The 19339-nt window shown below is 40.5% G+C and overlaps 1 protein-coding gene across 4 annotated transcripts; it reads left to right on the forward strand.

Annotated features, from left to right (window-relative positions):
- Nucleotides 1-363: 363 nt before the first annotated feature.
- Nucleotides 364-18772, forward strand: LOC108883687 (lysine-specific demethylase 4A). 4 transcript variants are annotated; one of them, XM_018677103.2, is made up of 23 exons: nt 364-539; nt 1806-1967; nt 2331-2506; nt 2677-2791; nt 2965-3158; nt 4038-4087; nt 4205-4308; nt 4419-4556; nt 4655-4881; nt 7486-7652; nt 7834-8501; nt 8948-9055; nt 9246-9423; nt 9593-9768; nt 10002-10215; nt 11006-11085; nt 12461-12516; nt 13922-14030; nt 14852-15043; nt 16166-16336; nt 16538-16657; nt 17070-17162; nt 17294-18772. In XM_018677103.2, exons 2-23 carry the CDS (start codon nt 1827-1829, stop codon nt 17429-17431), a joined length of 3615 nt encoding a protein of 1204 aa, XP_018532619.1. In that variant the 5' UTR covers nt 364-539; nt 1806-1826; the 3' UTR covers nt 17432-18772. The 4 variants fall into 4 exon arrangements, with proteins under 4 accessions (XP_018532619.1, XP_018532620.1, XP_018532621.1 ...); XM_018677104.2 differs by having other exon boundaries at nt 9249-9423; XM_018677105.2 differs by lacking the exon at nt 8948-9055.
- Nucleotides 18773-19339: the final 567 nt, after the last annotated feature.

A 19339-nucleotide genomic window follows, 5' to 3' on the forward strand; every position in this document is an offset into this window, starting at 1 on the left:
TTTAATAAAATTAGATATTGAAGAGATAACCTTATGATCAGTGAGAACGGATGACTGAGCTGAAACATATATTAATAACAACAATAACAAAATATTAATTTAATGTGTTTGAAACAACCAAAAACCTGTTTTGAAAGACATCTTTTTGTTGACTTGACTAAGTAGTGTGCTTAACGTTGTAAAACAGTTGTCCCCATATAATATTTAAAATAGGAATGTTATATATACAATATTTAAATATTTTGTAATAATTAGGTCAATGTTTACATTCATCGCAAAAAACTTCAGCTTTAGCTGCTGAGCATATGAGCCATCAGAGCCGCTTTCTGATTGGCTGAGCGTGTCCCATGCGTGTTGTGGTAAACACAATCCGTGGTGCGTGTGCATGCGTAGAAGTGGTAATGGAGGATTGTGATCTACTCACAGGGGGCTTAGTTAGCAAGCTGTCTTCTTTCACTTCTATTCGTAACTGCAGTTTCCTTTGATTGTGAGGTATTTACAACATCTGGGACAACTTCTGAATCAACCGAGAGGAGGTGGTAAGTGTTTGCATGTCGAGTTCGCTTTCGGCCGTCCCTGAATGTTAGCTTCACAACTCACAATGCTAATCTGATGGCTAAACTAGCCGGAACTGCTCTACAGCTAATGTCGGTGGTTGGGGTCGGGTGTAGTCTATTTCCTGGAATAGACACCATTGACTTGGCGAATGATAGTTTCACTGTTTGTGTCATCTGTCAAACTCAACACTTGTTGAACAGCGCTTTTAGGAATAAACTAGCCGTAATTTTACAACTTACCAAGTCTCATAAAGAGAACGTCGGTGCTTTTTTCTATCCAGGTTTGCTCGCGGTACACTCTACGAATGAGCTGGATAGGTTGAAATGAGCCATGGTGGAATCTGTAATGCAGGATATAGACTCGTCCCATCGCGGTGTTAACGTAAACTAGCTAGCTAACGTTAACTGTTTTGTGATCGTTGCTTTTTTCCCATGAGATACTGTGAAAACACGATGACAAGCTCACTCTTAATAGTAATTTGTACGTCATTGTTAACATGTCATGTTTGTGACCAGAACTAAATGGCACTCGACTACCAGGGCTATGCTACTTATGCTATTAGGTTAGCTTATGTTATGCTATTTGTCAGTGCAAAATCGCTACCCGATGTAGTTCATGTGTCTTTAGCAAGTTAGCAAATGAGCTAATGTTAGCTGTCTGTGCTTTCACAGTCGGGCCGAATTAAAGAGACGCGGGTTTAACCAATCAGAGGCGGCTAAAGCTTTTCCCGTCCCTGTCCAGGCCAGCCTGCCCCCCGCGTGAGGAAACGTATACAAACGCGTTACATACAACTGTGACATAAAATTAGACATATTGAAGTAACAGTACAGTTCAGAAACACCGATATAAATGATCTAAGATAATAGGAGCAATCTCATTTGTTATTTTATACATGTATAGTAACCAGTTTAAACCCATGTTCTGAGTATTCATCATTACAGCCAGCAGTCAATTTGGGAAATCATGAATGATAAATGTGCCAAAATATACAGTGTTATTATTATCGCTCCGTACTTCAAAATTATATATAATATAATATATATATATATATATATATATATATATATATATATATATATATATATATAGCTATGTGACTATTCAATTCAAAAGCTACCGGGATGCAGACCAAAATTTAAGATCCAGTTAAAGGTGCTTGGCTGTTTGCACAAAATAAATGAATGATTTAGTGCATTTAAAACCATTCTAACTCAAAATATCACATCATCCCCATTTACGATGTGCAGGTCCTGCCACTGAGGTTTAGGATGGCGTCAGACGTGGTCTCCCAAAACCATGGTTCCAAGGGGATCATGACTTTTCACCCCACTGCTGAGGAATTCAAGAACTTCAGCCGCTACATTGCATACATAGAATCCCAGGGAGCACATAAAGCAGGCCTGGCTAAAGTAAGTACTGGTACAATGCATGTGTTCACACAGGCCACATTCAGCACTTTACAACAACAAAAAAATAACAACAAAGGGAACAAATGTTAAATTATATAATAGCAGTGGTTCAAATATCATTAACAAATTCATGATAGCTATCAGACAGTTATGACGTCTGGTATCTGTTTTCTCTCTCTCAAAATTATTGAACAAACATATGGTCATCTGTTTCATTTCATTGCACGATATATTGCAAACGAGTGTACATAAGCTTGTCAGACAAAATACATTCATACTTCGAAAGCTTTGTAAAAGAATGATCCTAATAAGTAATAGTGTTTAGAAAACAGACTAACTCCCTGTCCACTTTCCTCCTCCAAGATTGTCCCACCAAAGGAGTGGAAACCCAGAGGATCCTATGATGATATAGATGACTTAGTGATACCCGCCCCCATCCAACAGGTGGTGACAGGCCAGTCGGGCCTTTTCACTCAGTACAACATTCAGAAGAAGTCCATGACTGTCAGAGAGTTCCGCAGGATTGCCAACAGTGACAAGTGAGAAGTGTAGAAATAAAAGACCTTTATGCCTTTCATTCTTTTCTTCAGTTTTTAGAAAACCTGTGTCATCTGCCGTTGAATACTGTCAGCTGCATTTATGACCTTCTGATACTGAAAGTTCAGTTATGGTGTAGGGACTAATTAACTGTTGCTAATGCCTTTTCTAGGTTCTGTAGTCCACATTATGATGACTTTGAGGAGCTGGAAAGGAAGTACTGGAAGAATGTCACATTTAACCCTCCTATATATGGAGCAGATGTTAATGGAACCCTGTATGACCCTGTGAGTTGATGCTGCTTGGAAGTAGTTTCTGTCTTGAATATTGATCAGTAGTGATGGATTTTCAGTGTACAGCTTGTGTACCTGACACACACACAGGATTCTGATAACACTGGTGGTTGTCATTGCCTCAGTTGTCATGTGTTGATCACATGCCATTTGCTGTACTCCTGCAGGAAGTCAAAGAGTGGAACATTTGTCATCTGGACACCATTTTGGATACTGTTGAACGTGAAAGCGGCATCACCATTGAGGGTGTAAATACACCCTACTTGTATTTTGGCATGTGGAAGACCACCTTTGCATGGCACACTGAGGACATGGACCTCTACAGTATCAACTACTTGCACTTTGGAGAACCCAAATCATGGTAAAGACACTGTTCTTTTCTTGATCAGATGTACAAGTAAAGCATTTAATTTTTACACATTCTTATATGGTTGTTGTATTCATCTGAAAGTGAAAATTATTTCCTACTTCTGCATGAAACCTAACTGCTGCCAGGCCTTATCAAAACCATCTCTGCCACATGGAAATGAGTGTCATATTTACATATGTAAAAACACTTTCACAACCAGAAGGCAGGCTTTCTATTTCATATCAGTGTCACTACATCTTTGATTCAGCAGCATGTCCTGTCCCAGATTGCTTTGGTTTAGAAAGATTCAGTCTACTGAGTTGAAAGATTTGGCTATGCCTCTTACATGGGGTAATGCAACATCATCTGACAACACACAGCACTAGCCAATTAAATCTGTTCTGCTAAATGCTAATATGCAGAGTCAAGCCTAATCACATGACCAAATACTCAATGAATCTCTCATTGTCACACGGTATCAGACTGTTTAATATGCTATTACAAAATGTATATATTTATTTCCACCAGATGTTTTGACCATTGATATTTTTGTCAAACTGGATTATCACTACACATGATAACAGCTAAAAACTCTGGCCTGAAGGAAAATATACATTATTTCATGCCTCTATATATCACGAAATGAGTAGACTTTTCAGGTAGCCATTCAGCTACTATAGGCTCACCACTACCTTAACTTCTGCCATTTTAAACAGTTCTATATTGTTTATGCACAGTCAAGCTGTGTGGATCATGTCTGTATCGCATTTTATCTATAATGTCTGCCTGAAAGAACTTAAAGTAAATGATAGTGAGTTGAGCTGATGGATCAACACACAATGCATAGTATTACTTCAGTGTGAATGAGAAGACTCATTTGACTGTCTGCAGGTACTGTGTTCCTCCAGAGCATGGGAAAAGATTGGAACGTCTGGCTAAAGGTAGGAGAGCAGTGGAGTATTTTCTGTGTAAAATATAAACGTGTTAACTCTCCTGGACACTGGAACCACCAAGTTACTTGTTTTAGCACAACATCTATCTGCTCTTTCTTCTTCAAGGGTTCTTTCCTGGTAGTTCCCAAAATTGTGAGGCTTTTTTGAGGCACAAGATGACTCTCATCTCTCCCTCCATCCTGAAGAAGTATGGCATTCCGTTTGAAAAGGTAAGAGCAGCTGTTTATTTGCATTTCAAACAGGGGATCCCTTCTTTATTACCACTACACAGGTAATGCATAAACTACAGTTACTAATTATTTTGTCACTTCTTCCTAAGATTACTCAGGAGGCTGGTGAGTTCATGGTTACTTTCCCCTACGCCTATCATGCCGGCTTCAACCACGGCTTCAACTGTGCTGAGTCCACCAACTTCGCCACAGAGAGATGGATTGAATACGGCAAGCAAGCAGTTTTGGTGAGGATTGCCAAGTGACAGCATAAGAAAACCATACTCTGCTTAATTTGAAGGTAGACTTTTAATCACAATTCTGTTTTTGCCTCTATGTCCTTTAGTGCTCATGCCGTAAGGACATGGTGAAGATTTCCATGGATGTATTTGTGAAGAAATTCCAGCCGGAGCGTTATGAACAGTGGTTGGCAGGGAGAGATGTGGTACCCATCGACCACTCACGGCCCACCCCAGAGGCTAGAGAGTTCCTGGGGGACTCTTTCAATGATGTCACCAGCAACAGTAACAGTAGCTCTGTGGAGAGCTGTGGGGAGGATGGAGAGCGGAAGAGGTGGGTCATTTACTGCAGAAAAAAAGTGTCCTTGGACATTAGTGTTCAGTTTTTAATGGTTTATACACTGAAGTGTAGTCCACACTTGTAGTGCTCCTGGTTATTTTGCATGTCCTTTTGGGAATACCTGTGCGTGTATCAGCCATGGAAAGTCCTATGACATCATGTGACTTGTTATCATCTTCCCTATGACCTTGTTTGTATGCCTTTTGTTGCGCTTGTCTGGCTTTAGTGTATTTGCATTGGCTTAAACCAACCAAGATTCCCACTGTGGCAGAGCAGCTGAAAGAATATAACATATCACCTGTGATAGATTTAATCAGTTGCTAACAGAAATTCACATATCATTTAGTTGTGTAGCTTTTATAACATTTATGAGATGCTCTTTTCAAAAGCAGTTGATAGCATGAGGGGGCCTCAAAAAGTTTGTGGAAAAAGGACAGTTGAAGAAAACAGTTGAAGTTATGATGTTTATTTTTGCATTGCAACATGCATTTAAGGGTTCATGTTAGAACATGATATGACATGTTAGTACAAGAACGTACAGGTGCATTGAGACCAAAATCCCTGCATATGATTTTTAGCTATGTACTTTTTACATTAACTTTTTGAAGCCCCCTCGTATTGGTCAGTATTCAGTTAAGTCAAAACCATGAGCTCAAGTTAAGGTTTTACAGTTTACATCTCATGTAAACTGCTGACTGTAAGTACTACAACACAGGCATGGTTGATATCTACAAGCTGGTTTCAGTTCCTAACAGAAATATAGAAATATATATAAATATATATATATTTTTGAAGTATATATATAAGCCTGTTATATACAATTGCTAAATTCTAGTTACTATTACTACTTACTAGATTAAGGACCAAAATTACAGCAGAGAAAATTCAGTACTAGTTACTACAGACAAAACAAATCACTGCTATTATTTATTAATAATTATCGAGTACCGCTGGGATATGCTAATGCACTTTTCCAGGAATGCTCTGCTCCACACTCATACAGTTGGGAATTAGTGGTTTTAGTGGTTTGTGTTGCACTGGAAATCAAAAGTTGAAGGTAGAGTGCCAGAGAGGGGGAAGAACCAGCATTGTTTAGGTAAGGGGGTGATGGTGCACATTTTCACACACACAGTCTCTAAAATAGTATTCATGGTGTTGCACTTATTTTTTCACAAATGAAAAATGCCACAAATAGTTGTGTAACAAATGAAGAAAGAGCGCAGCAGAAGTTCAGACCCAGTGTACTATTTCCCCACCACTGAGCTGGCCAGTCACAGCCAGTGTGTGTGAATGTCAGATTGTCTGATATCAGTCTGGCAGGTCACAGTCATGCGTCCCTGCTTTTCGTATCAGTTTTGATTTGAGAAAAATGGCAATGCAGATCATCCTGAATTGACTGATGCAACCCCGACAGTTTTGTTTGTTCAGTTAATTAGATGAATGATAAACATTCTGTTTTTGATACCCATGATATATACTTCAACAGATTTTTAATATTTGAGGGTGGAACCTCTCTGATGTTGAATGTTAGTGTGTCAGAGCTTAAGGTGGAGCAAACATTGGTACAGTCCAGTTTCACTTTGCTTAAATTCCAGTAGGTGGCAGTCACAGCACATCAGAGTATTTACAGAGACTTAACAGTGTCACATGTCAGCAAGGTCTGTTCTGTCAGTCTGCTTATATTCAATAAATAGAGCATATCTCAGCCTTTCATGCCACTGCCAGCATCACCTTTGTGGATGTGATTGGGAATTCCCTTATTCCAGGTGTGGGATGCAGGCCATCTGCACCTGCAGTTTCAGCAGGTAAACCACATGCTGTAATCACCATGCAGCTGCCTGACAAGACAGGCCAACTGCTGGACTTGGGTAGAGCTAGGGAGGGGAATTTCATTTCATATTATTGGTGTGTGGCAGTTGGGTGGAGTGAATTAAAGTAAGAAACTAGAGCAGAGAGACACAGCAATGTTAAGTTATTACATTATTTCATGTAATTGTTTTGGTGCGGTGCATGTCTTACTTTCACTCTTGCTGAGCGAATACATTTAATTGTTTCCAGAGTTTCCAATTAATGGAAGAATTAACATAAAGTGTCTCTGCAGGGTGTTGGGCCTCAACATGCCACCAGAACAGCTTCAGTGCCCCATTCTACCAAAACATATTCTCTCATTTGGTGTTTTGATGGTACAGAATGCTGTCACACATGTTGGTCCAAAATCTTCCATTGGTGTTCAATTGGGTTGAGATTTGGTGACTGAGAAGGCCGTAACATATGATTCACATCATTTTCAAACTCACCAAACCATTCAGTGTACCCTCATGTCCTGTGGATGGGGGCACCCCGTTTCTATCCTAAATTTTCAGGTCATTTTTCACCCCATGTATGATAAATCTCCACATTACTATGCCAGTGTGCGATTTTAAAACCTCCCAGAAATATGATATCTTGTCACATTCAGTGCCATTTATTTTGCTTTCATTGTTGATACACCCAGATGTATTGTCTATTAGGGAAACCTGCCTTTTCATTTATGTAGGTAACCTAATGATATGTTTTTCCAATCCATGCACCATGCCTTCATTTGGTGTAAACCCTCAGTACTACACAGAGGATAGAGACCAAGAGACACAGGGTGTGCCTGGAGGTGCCTGAGGAGGTTGTTCCCAAGGATGAAGACGATGAAGATGAGGAGCAGTATGGGAAGCGTCCCAGGCTAAGCCTTATACCTCCACGTCCTATGTCACAAGATGGCAAGAGAAATAAAGGTATAACAACATGGGCATCATCTTACTGGTTTCCTGTGGGCCGCTGACATAATGTTAAGTCTGAGATCTCTGTTTAATCATGAGTTTCAGACACAGCTTTGTTTTGTGATCAAATATAAGAGAAATGAAAGTTCATTTGTCACTCTCACTTTCCAAACAAACCTCTGATTTTATTTTACAGGCCCACCAAAATTGGTTGTCACGCCAACCAAGCTCACTCTAATGGATCCGTTTCACAGAGGCTTGACCCAGAGTGATGGAGGCCGTCCCCCTCATTATACCAAGACTCGTGCACCTGCCATCTCGTCCCAGGCCAGAAATGGACATCTCTCAGTTTCCGTGGCACCTACATGGACAGAGGCCACAGCTCAGCCTGCCCGGAAAATGGGGGTAGCCAGCCTGCTCTTCCACAGGACTCTAAGTCCCAAAGACACTCTCCAGGTGCACAGCTACACTCTAGAAAAGCAGCGGCATCCTCACACGCAGCTCCAGGTGCACAGTTACGCCAGAGAGCATCAACCCCGTCATCTTCAGCACAAAACCTGTACACCGTCACACACACAGGTTCAGGCTTCATCTCAGGCACCAAGCTGTGAAAGAACAGAGCCACAGCCCGAATCTAAAATCATTCTCACCAAAGTAGCACTGAATGAGTCAGAAGCACAGGGTCCTGTTGAGCAGGACCAAGAGGAGGACAAACCCAAAATGTCGACGTCCATTGAGACTCAGGCTGAAGTGGAGAATCCTGAAGTCGAGCCCACCAGCAAGTTTGCTTCCTTCCAGACTGAACCACAACCTAAAGACTTGAGCAAAGCGGAGATAGAAGCTCCCAAGAGCAACAAGCGAAAGGTCATTGTCTTTTATATTTTCTAACTGAATATGTAATATAAACATGACTCGTATCAAAGATGCTACAGACAAAGATGTCACAGTCAGTCATTGCTGGCTCTCTGGCTCTGTGCACAGTGGCACATGCATGTTTTAACATTGATTATGGTGCATGGTGCATACATTGTCATTTCACTTAACTAGTGCAGTTGTTAGTCATCTTTTCACTTTGTAGTACAGATGTGTATCTAGGTACTAAAATAAGAAGTAAGTCTTTTTGGTGGCTCTGTACTGGTGTATTTTCCTTGCATGATGTTGACACACTAATCTCTTCAAGCTCAGCATCATTACTAATTATCACTAACAAAACAATATCTATCTGACGGAGTCTGAATACAGTTTATCAGGCATTATTCCAAAATATGCCATGAACTTTGTTATTGTTATTCATACTGTTCAAACTACAGAGTAACCAATGCCCCCTTGCGGATAGTGGCATTACCATCCTGAAAGACACCATTCCTGTCAAGAAACCAAATCATGATGAGATGAAGGTGATCGCTCACAATCATCACGTAAGTAGCTACTAGCTATGAGCAAAGGGATGGTTTGACCTAGTGTTATAAATGTAAGCACACCAGTACAGAGCTCCCAGTATACCTCAAAATAGGGAAACTTCAGCGTAGCTGATGTTTAGGTCATCGCTACAGATACAGTATAAATCTTGTTTTGAATTTTTGTCTTGCTTTACACTTGTTGATCCAGCAGGTATCAGAGGAGCAGTCATACTGCAAGTCAGTGGTGAAGAAGCAGCAGGAGCAGCAGCAGCAGCAGCAGCAGCAGCAGCAGCAGCAGCAGCAGGAGCAGGAGCAGCAGCAGCAGGAGCAGCTCCGTAAGCTGCCTCGACACCACCCTCTAATCAGAGAGATGCACAGTGATGATGGTGAGCATTGCTGTTGTCTTAGTTTATCATTTATAGATAATTTTCTTAGCGTAAAATCATCTTGAGTGGTAGTGTACTAAGCACTGTCTGGTCCTGACCCCAATCTGTTCTACATCCAATGCCTAATATCAATTTTTCTTTTAAACATAGCCTCCTCTCTCATTTGTAGATGTGTACGTAGATGTGGAGGTTGAACAAGAGGAGAAAGAGGAGTGGGCAAAGCCACTAACCCAGCTGTGGCAGTGTCGGCCATATAACCCTCACGCAGAGAGGGAGTACAACAAGAGTATGGGCCAGAAAGCCCCTTACTGCTCCATCTGTCTGATCTTCCACACCTACCATCAGGTGAGAACTATAAGCATTTTATGTGATTATGAAGCTAGTTATGTCATTTGAATGCCTTATTTCCACACTTCATCAATATTCAGTCAAATCTTATCAATTCTGGAATCTATGGCCATCAAGCTTTAAATCAACCTTGAAGCAGACGTGTTGAAGCAACAAGAGAAAACATCCATAAGATGGATAATTGAAATAATATATTAAAGATCCTCTGCGCTTTTTCTCTCCCCCTCAAGTCCGAGTCCAGCAGCACAAGTTCCAGTATGACGTTGGTGAACCGTCCAGGAGGCCGCCAGTGGTCCAAACCACTCATCCCAGAAATGTGTTTCAACACCCAAACCAGCAGGGCGAATGATAGCGGAGAGGGACAGCTGTCTAACCCTAATGTAGCAGAGGACGGGACCAGCCGACTAGTCAGCTGTGCTCAGTGCTGCGTCCGTGTACACACCAGTAAGCCCCTTTTTATGTAATTGGCATGTATCTAATAAAGTATGCATGGCCTGGAGCACTTGAGGGATTGTAAAATGAAATGGATCTTACATACAGTACACACAGATCCTTTGTTATTCTTCAGAAACCACCACTCAACGGTTATTCTTAAAACTACTGTTACACACAGTGGTTTTCAAAAAGGCCATCACTGAAGGCCATAAATGCATTATGGATGAACACAGTCACACCTGTGAAACATTAAAAATTCAGCCAGCTGCACTAAGAGCTCTTGCACACACAGCCTGAATCTGAAATGAATTGTTTTGCTGAATGACATGTTAGTGGTTTCATCAAAATTGTTTTATTTGCAGTATTTTCTTATTCTAATTGTCTTAAATGTCCTCCCTGAAAATGCTTTATTTTTATGTAGTGGATGTGTGGCCTGGTCGTTTTATAGTCCGGTCAGTTCTTCATTCTGTTAAATTTATTACATGCAAATAATTGCTGTATATCACTTATGCACACGAAAATGGACAATCATTCTCAGCCCACTGCAGCCTCATTCAAAGTTGTTATATGCTGGCACAGTGTTTTACTACAGATTACTTATCTATGATCACAATGTTTATAGACAAAAGTCATGATCTCATAAAATAACAATAGGTATGAGTAATGAAAACACAGGGTGCAGGTGATTGAAAACAAAATCTAATTCTTAGTAGATAATCTGCCAGACAATGCTGATAAGGAGGCTGTGAAAGGAAGCATGGTTTGAATGTGTGACATGTTCTTTTCTGTCTCTGCTCAGGTTGTTATGGCGTGTCTGGTGACGGAGCGGAGCTTGATGACTGGCTGTGTGCTCGCTGCGAGGCTGATGCCATCACCGAGGTCAGTTCACTAGGCTAGGACGGATGTAGCAGACAGACCATTTACACTGCTGATCATATTGATAACAGACAAACTCACAAATACAGCAGCAGGATTGTTGTGACCCAGTACCAGATCACCTAATATTAAGAAACATCTGGTCACAGTGCAGTAACGTCAGGATGAAGTGATTAGTGCGTCAATGTTTTCTTTTTTCTTGATGTTGGAACTGGATTCAGTGGCCATACATGCGTAATGTCTGCAGGTGTTTTTCTGATTAAATACTGTGAAATAAAGTTGGTCTAGAAACATCCTAGAATGAAAACCACAGGGTGGCATATGGTGTGACATTAAGGTTTTCATATTGTGGGAACACAAAACAGCTCACATCCTCAAGTAACAGACTGGTGCCAATGGCTGACAGTCACCAGTATGAAATAACATAAGATAAATTTAAATGATCCCATGCAGGGAACTTGAAGGGACCATAATGACTTCTTAGTTTACCTGCAGCTCTGTGTTGTCTTTTAAGTATCAAACAAAAAATTACATTATGAGCCTCATTACCTTAAAGCACAATATTAAGTATCTTGCACAACACCTGCACCACAAAGTTAGCTCACTGACAACCACAGCAGCATTGCTTTCGTTTCACTTAAATTAAACTTGGTTCCCTTGTGGTACCACTTCCTTTGTTCCGAGACAGTGAGAGTCCTTGTGCGTTATTATTTGGGGAAATTTTGTTTTGCTCTGCTTTGTTTGCAAAATTGATGTTCATATTTCCCTCATTCTTAGCATTCCTGTCTTCTCAGAACAACAGATGAGACATTCTGGGAATGTGGGCCAGTGTTGGCACAAGCACCTGACCACCAGTGGGCAATGCTCCACTGCATGGTTCATTGTGACACCTTAAAGGACTTTGATTTCACTGTCTCTGTTTTCAGTTGTGTGGGTTTTCAGTTTTAGAATCTATCACCTGAAAGATGAATGTATGTATGTCTGTTTTATAGATTCATTAGAACATCTGATGCCATCGATTTAAAGGAGCTCTAGCAGTTCATTTTATTAATGTGGAGAACTACATCTGTGCTCAGCATGACCCCATTAAGATTTTTCCCTTTATTCTGACCATTCAGGCAATACACTGAGTCAATTGACTGCCTCTTAAGGGTTTCCTGCATATAGTGGGTTCGAAAAAGCAGAGAATGGGGCTTTGTGTGGCTGATATCCATCCATCTAATCCAACAGGGGAAACTGGGTTATAAGTTTAAGTGATATATAATATTCATCAGAACATTTTCATCCAAACACAACACCATGGATGTGACAAGATAAAGAGGTCAGTTGCCAGAGGTAGCATTTCACAAAATGACATTGTTGTGTGTGTCTTCTTTAGGACTGCTGTCTGTGTTCCCTGAGAGGTGGAGCCCTGCAGAGAGCCAACAATGACAAGTAAGTAATACAGCGGACAACAGCTTCTGTTGCTACAGAAGAGCAAAGAAAAAAAAAAAGAAATCACTGAAGATGTACTGTTTTCTAGGGCATTCAAGTCACCTTCTGTCCAAGAATTAGAATGTAGAAAATTTTCAGTTTTAGAGATCAGGCCCAGTGCTACATTTGCGTTTTCTGAGAAAATGTGATCCTAGAATGTCTTCACGGTCATAGTCATAAACTTGGCCAGAGAAAGCACTGGATGTTAATTTATGGTTTTTACTGTCCAGACGAAGAGCGTCTGTCTGGTTGGTATACAGCAGATTGCTTCCCGTGGCCACCACTCACTCTCCTCTGACTGCATTAAGTCTGCCCATTTCTTCAGGCTGTTAGTGCTGAAATCCATCTGGTGGATTGGCCCCTCAAGCTAAATGCACCTTTCAAATGCAAACTTGTACACTCACTCACATACACACACATATATACACACATACATACTTCCATAGTAGATGTGTATACTTATCTCTGAATGTAGGCTCCAGACTGTCACTTAAACTGATAGGAAGTGCAGTTTTTGTTTTTTGTCAGTTGACCACTATATATTTAATGTCAGTAACATGTGGACTTGTGTGTGACTGCATGTGGAATGATATACTTTACACTATACTATTTATTAATATCTTAGTATCCTGTTTTATGAGTATATTACTACAGGTTTGCCTATGATAAACTCCATAGTAGTATTTACCTTTTTGCATGATTAATACTTGGGGTTTATTTGGGTTGTTTATGTAACTGTATTAGGGATGTATTAAAAAATAGAATTGTATATCTTTTCCTCCATGTAGTTTTGAATCACGAGTATAAACTGGCTCAATGTCCACTTACTGCCCTTTTTCCTGCGCTTCAACCACACTTCAGTCTTTATCAGCAAATGCAGTTTGCTCAGCTATCCTACAAGTACAGTAGCTACCCAAACCATGTCTGTCACAGAGGTGGCTGTTTCCAAAACAACTGAGCAAACACAAACTGCTGAGGAACTGCTGACTGTGAGACGTGGCTGAAAGATCCAGTTGAATATACATTATTCATTCGAGATAGATGTTTCCAAGGTCAAGAATCATTTTTCACACTCGCTGATTTCATTTACAATAAAATATGTATTGATGAATTTTATCCATAAATATCTGTTTGTCAGTTTGTAATTGTCCCAACCCTAATGAAGTGCAGTAGAGGTTGTCATAGTAAAGGTAGTAATAGATTCTAATGTTTTATATATACACAATAACATGTCCCAACAATAGATAGGGCTACTCATAATGTTTAGTTGTAACCAGTTTGCTGAATACGTGCTCCAACATTTCTAGAAACACTGTGCCCTGGACATTGAACTGTTGAATTTACATGATGTTTGCCTTTCACACAGGTGGGTTCATGTGCTGTGTGCCATCACTGTGCTGGAAGCTCGCTTTGTCAACATCACTGAGCGGAGCCCCATTGACCTCTCTGCCATACCGCTGCCACGGTTCAGACTGGTAAGACTACAGTTGCAGTTGGTGCACTTTTCATATTACATCAAAGATTTAGATAAAGAGAGCTGTTTTGTCACATCAGGCATGAAAGTTATTCATGGATGTTTTATTTAGTTTTTCCACTGACAAGGACTTTAGACCCATATGCAGATTAGATTCTTGGTAAATAGAGGTGCACTCTGTGGTTTTCACAGAGGACACACATTTCCCTTAAAGTTGTTCTGGTATGGCATCTGTTGGCTGACTCAGTTTCACCTCTCATTCTGCCACCGGATGTTTCTGAATAATAGACGTTGTTTCGACTACATAGTGAAGTTATTTAAAAAATCCCCAATATACAGCAATAAACTGTGAATTATGATCAACCGTTACTATATTATGTTATTATGAAAATGATGACTGACTGACATTACATGCCTACCTTCTGTCTTGTGTATGAGTCACTTACAAACTCTCCACTGGAAATGATGAAGAACTTGGACTTCACAATAGTTGGCCTTGTTTCCATTGTTATACATCTTGATCTCAGTGGAGTCTTTCTGAATTTGTCGGTTTCTAAATAAGTACGTGCATGTCAGAAACCATTAGAAAGGAAGTTGTGTCATTTAATCTCACATATCTGTGTTCCAGTTTGTGTCTGGGTCTGTCTGCCTTTTGCTCCCTCTGATTATTTTTTTCTTTTTGGGTCATCCTCTTTCTTATCCTCTCCACTTGGCTTGTTTCCTCTTTCCTCCTTTCTGTCCGCTGTACTTCCTTTAATTTGCTAACCTATCTTCTCGGCCCCTTATTCTCCCTCCACGCCTTTGTCCTTGTCACTCTGGTAGAAGTGCGTGTACTGCAGGAAGCGGATGAAGCGGGAAGTGACGGGCTGCTGCGTCCAGTGCTCCCATGGGCGTTGCTCCACGGCGTTTCACCCCACCTGCGCTCAGGCAGCTGGTATCCTCATGCACCCAGATGACTGGCCCTTCGTAGTCTTCGTCACCTGCCACAGACACAGAACGCCTGTCATACCTGAGGTAACAGTCAGGCCAGTAGTAATGAGTCAGGTGCAAAGGATCACTTAATAATTTTTTCATACATAATTTTGTGAAGCATTTTGTTTGTGCGCATGTGTCATGAGCGAGAGCGCCTTCATTTTAATGCCTTCAGATGCTCCCGTATAATTTTATTTCACAAATGGCACCAACAATGAACATACCGCTGCATGTAAACACGGTCTTAAGATTTTTCTCAGTTCTTCATTCTAAAGGAAGTTTTTGTCCATGCTTTAAAAGGTCAGTCATTTCTACAGCAGGAAGGAAACATAACCAGCAGGCAAAAACAAGCTCAGACAGACACCACATTGTAAAACACTGAGCATGACTCCTTGTGTGAGCTACGTGTATCAGATTCCAAACACTTCCAAAATTACCTAATCCCAGCCTTACATGATTTTACAGTGACTTCAAGTATAAGACAGGTTTTCTTGATTGTGCAATAAAGTTGTAAACAGTCACTCCCTCTGCTCAAGTCAAGTCATATCCCAGCTATCTGTGTTCATTGTCAATTAAATCACTTTTATCATCATTATTGAATCTTGAACTGAACATAAGGCTAATTTCCAGTCACACTTTTAAGTTTGATATCTCAGTGCTAGGATCTCCTCATAATATTGTAGATTATCGACAAAGAGAATCTTTGTGCCAAGGCACGGGAGTCGTCAGCCGTTCAGCACAGTAACAGTTGGGAAACTGCTTTTTCAGCTCTCAAACTGCCGTAGGGATTCTTACTTTAGTGCATGTTCATGCTGCTTTGATTCACTAATTGGAGGAGACATCTGTTTGCTTCTGTCAGGAGACATAAAAACACAACATTCATGTTCACTCGATGCAGATGAACTTGCTGAGAAGGTTTTGTCTTTGCTGTTGAAGACAAGTCTGGGCTTGGCTGTGCTACTCAGGTGTATTTTTGTGTCATGAGGCAGACAGAGCAGCATAATTTCTGGGCACACATTACTGACTAAATATTGTTTTTGTAGAACAATCCTCGCTGACTTGTGCTGTTTATTGCAATACAAACACTGCCTTGTCTTTCCTATGCCATAAAGCAATGTGGAGTGATTAGCATTCAATGTTAACATTCAGTCTCTGTTCTTTTAGCGCAACAAGGCGTCCATGCGGGAGTTGGCAGTGGGGCAGAGGGTGATCTGTAAATACAAAAATGGCCGCTACTACCACAGTGAGGTGGTGGAACTGACCACAGCCACCTTCTATGAGGTGGTGTTCGATGACGGGTCCTACAGCGACAACCTCTTCCCTGAGGACATCGAGGTTAATAAAATTGCTTCCAAACATTGTTCAGATTTTTATTTGTGTACCATTGCATAGTGTAGTGACTCAGAGGTAAACTTAAGTGTCAGATACAAACAGCTACAGACAGCTAAAGTTTCCTGCTCACTTTCCTTTTCAGATAAGTCCCCTTATCTATAGCACAGCCCGAGTTCACCACTTACCACTTTGATGTGTTTACAGAACCGTGACTGCGTCCGCCTTGGTCCACCCGCCGAAGGTGATGCTGTTCAAGTGCGGTGGACAGATGGGTTGATATATGGAGCCAAATTTGTAGCATCACACTCCATCCCCATGTACCTGGTAAACGTCTCCCCACTTTTATCTGTCTGTCTTTTATGTCTCCCCGGCTCTGACAAGCATGCAGTGAATCTAACTTCTAGCTTCTTACTCCGTTTGTCCAAACCACATCAGATGATGATGGGTTATATTCCTCAATGTCAAAATGTGGTTGGCCTGTGTGGTTAAAAGTAAAAAATGTTGGGACTTGTTTGAAAATAGTCATCAATATGTGATATTTGTTTTTCCTCTAATTATGTTGTGGTCTGTTCAAGATTAGCACTGCTGCATGATTACAGTGTTACTGTGATTTTACTACCCTGTTTATTTACTGATGTCATAAAGTGCCTAAATTGCTGTTTAATAGAATAACTACTTAGAGTAGCATTTGTGCAAATGAATGGTGGTGAATGGAATTTTCGTGCAAATTATTCAGGTGGAGTTTGAGGATGGATCGCAAATCACTGTCAAGCGGGAAGACATCTACACTCTAGATGAGGATCTGCCCAAACGAGTCAAATCACGAATGGTAACTGAAAATCCCCCGTTTATGCTCAGAACAAGTGTTATGAGGTGTGGCTTTTAACAGAGGTTATTATATGATTAAGACCTGACCACCAAGCACTAATTTCTATACCCGATGTTTTGTTTGATCCGCAGTCTGTGGCGTCAGACATGCGTTTCGAGCTCTTCACACAGAACGACGTCAAACAGAACTCCAAAAGGCAACGAGTCATCAACTCCCGATACAGAGAGGACTATATCGAGCCCGTCATTTACCGAGCCATCATGGAGTGACATCAATTTCTATCTCCTCCTGCTTTCCACTACCACTCTTCCACCTCATCAACTCACCACAGAGAGAGAGAGGGAGAGCTGCAGGTCTTCTCTGTTTCTGGCTACTGCTGATAGGAGCGACCACCCTATACACCTCCTCCTCCTCCTCCTCCTCCTCTTCATCCTCTTCTTCCACAGCCTGTCAGGCTACATATTTATAAACTACGGCTGGGACTTTAAATGACTTTTGTGTGCATTAAATAAATACTCTTAGACCTCCATTTGCCATCATACTCTGTAGTTTATATTTTCTTCTTCCATTTTATTTTGCTTTTTTCTTTTTCTCAGGAAGAAGCCATCAATGAATTATTAAATATGGAACAGGTTGGACTATCTAACTGGGGCAAGATGTTCTCTTTTTTTCTACCACCACATATAGCGGCTATAAAGTAAACACAGCTTTACACCGTCTACAATGGACCGTTTTTGTAGTAGTGATATTTCTTCTATAAATGACCTTTTGATCTTGACTTACAGACTTATGTTATTTTCATAATAATTCATCATACTTTACTGTGCTTGATAACGAGGTTATAAAGGTTGTTGGTCTGTTTTTTCCCACCCATGAAGTTAAACAAAGGCAGAATCGAACACTTCAGTTGCCCAGAACACACCAATCAGCACCGGACAATTGACTGCAATGAAAATCAGTTTGATCAGGCAAGTTATGAGCATTATGTTAAGTTAATGAACTAATGTGTCATGGTCACTTTTTGGCACTTGAAATTGTAGTGCTCTCTTCATGCATTGCATTATGTGGTTCACACAAACATCCCTTCTCATGGGAGTGGCAACGTGCGTCTACTGTGAAGATAGAAGAAGAAAACTAGATGTGTTTTCATGGCCCCAGCCTTACTTTGAAAGGGCCAAGCAAACTTTGTTTTTGTTTTTTTTTCTAAAGCTTAAGGTTTATTATGACTATTGTAATTAATGTTATTATTACACTTTATTTATGGGAGTGCATTACATTTGAGAACAAAGCTATTTTTGTCATGTCTTTTCACAATCTGTAGAAAACCTCAGATGTATTTATATTTATTATAATGATAGGTTTTCAGACATCCTAAATTTTTAGGCTCGCTTTTCCTTTATTGGATTTATTGGAGCTCAAGTCTCTCTTAAAGCAAAAGCACTTCTCCTAACTTATTTTTTTAAAGCATTTTTCAGAAACATGGACTCCACTGAGTTTAGACTTTGCGTGTGTGTGTGTTTCTGATAAAAGCTAGCTCTAGAGATGAATGTTGTAATGAGGTTATAGTTTGATCCCAAATAAACAAACCTGTTGTAAGAGGATAAGCGTCAGACTTGAGCAACTTTTCTTTCATGCTGAGTAAGTTGTACCTGCTTTGAAATAGTCTTTTGTGTAGAGAATTGTGAAAAGATGCTGGCTTCTCAGGAGGACATGGTGTGCAGACCCCTTTTAGCTAATGGCTACTGTCTGTTTGGTTTTATTTGGGCTTACGTTCAGGTCATCTGTGTAAATCTTTGACATCTTTGTAAACATCAACAGTTTGAGTAAAGTTTAAGCTAAGAAACGAACCTTGTACAATTTACTTACTCTACAGCTACCAACACTCACAAAACAAGCAGGTTAAACCAGCAGAGGTTCAGGCAGTTTTTCTGTTAGCAGCATTATGTCCTCTGCATTTTTTTCTTTTACTTCTCATGTTTTTGAGCTGCTAATGTTGAACGTCTCAGCCAGAGGGGCTGCAGCTGTGCTAAAGCAGGACGAGTCTTGTGGAAAGACCATTGCTGAAATTTGAGAAGACAGATGGCTCCTGGTTCTCTGTATCACTGCACACTTTACACCCTCTGTGAACTCCAGGTTGTTAGACTGTGTCAGATTCATCACTCCATGATTTATTATAA

Source organism: Lates calcarifer, linkage group LG4 (assembly GCF_001640805.2).
Source record: "Lates calcarifer isolate ASB-BC8 linkage group LG4, TLL_Latcal_v3, whole genome shotgun sequence".
Lineage (NCBI taxonomy): Eukaryota > Metazoa > Chordata > Actinopteri > Centropomidae > Lates > Lates calcarifer.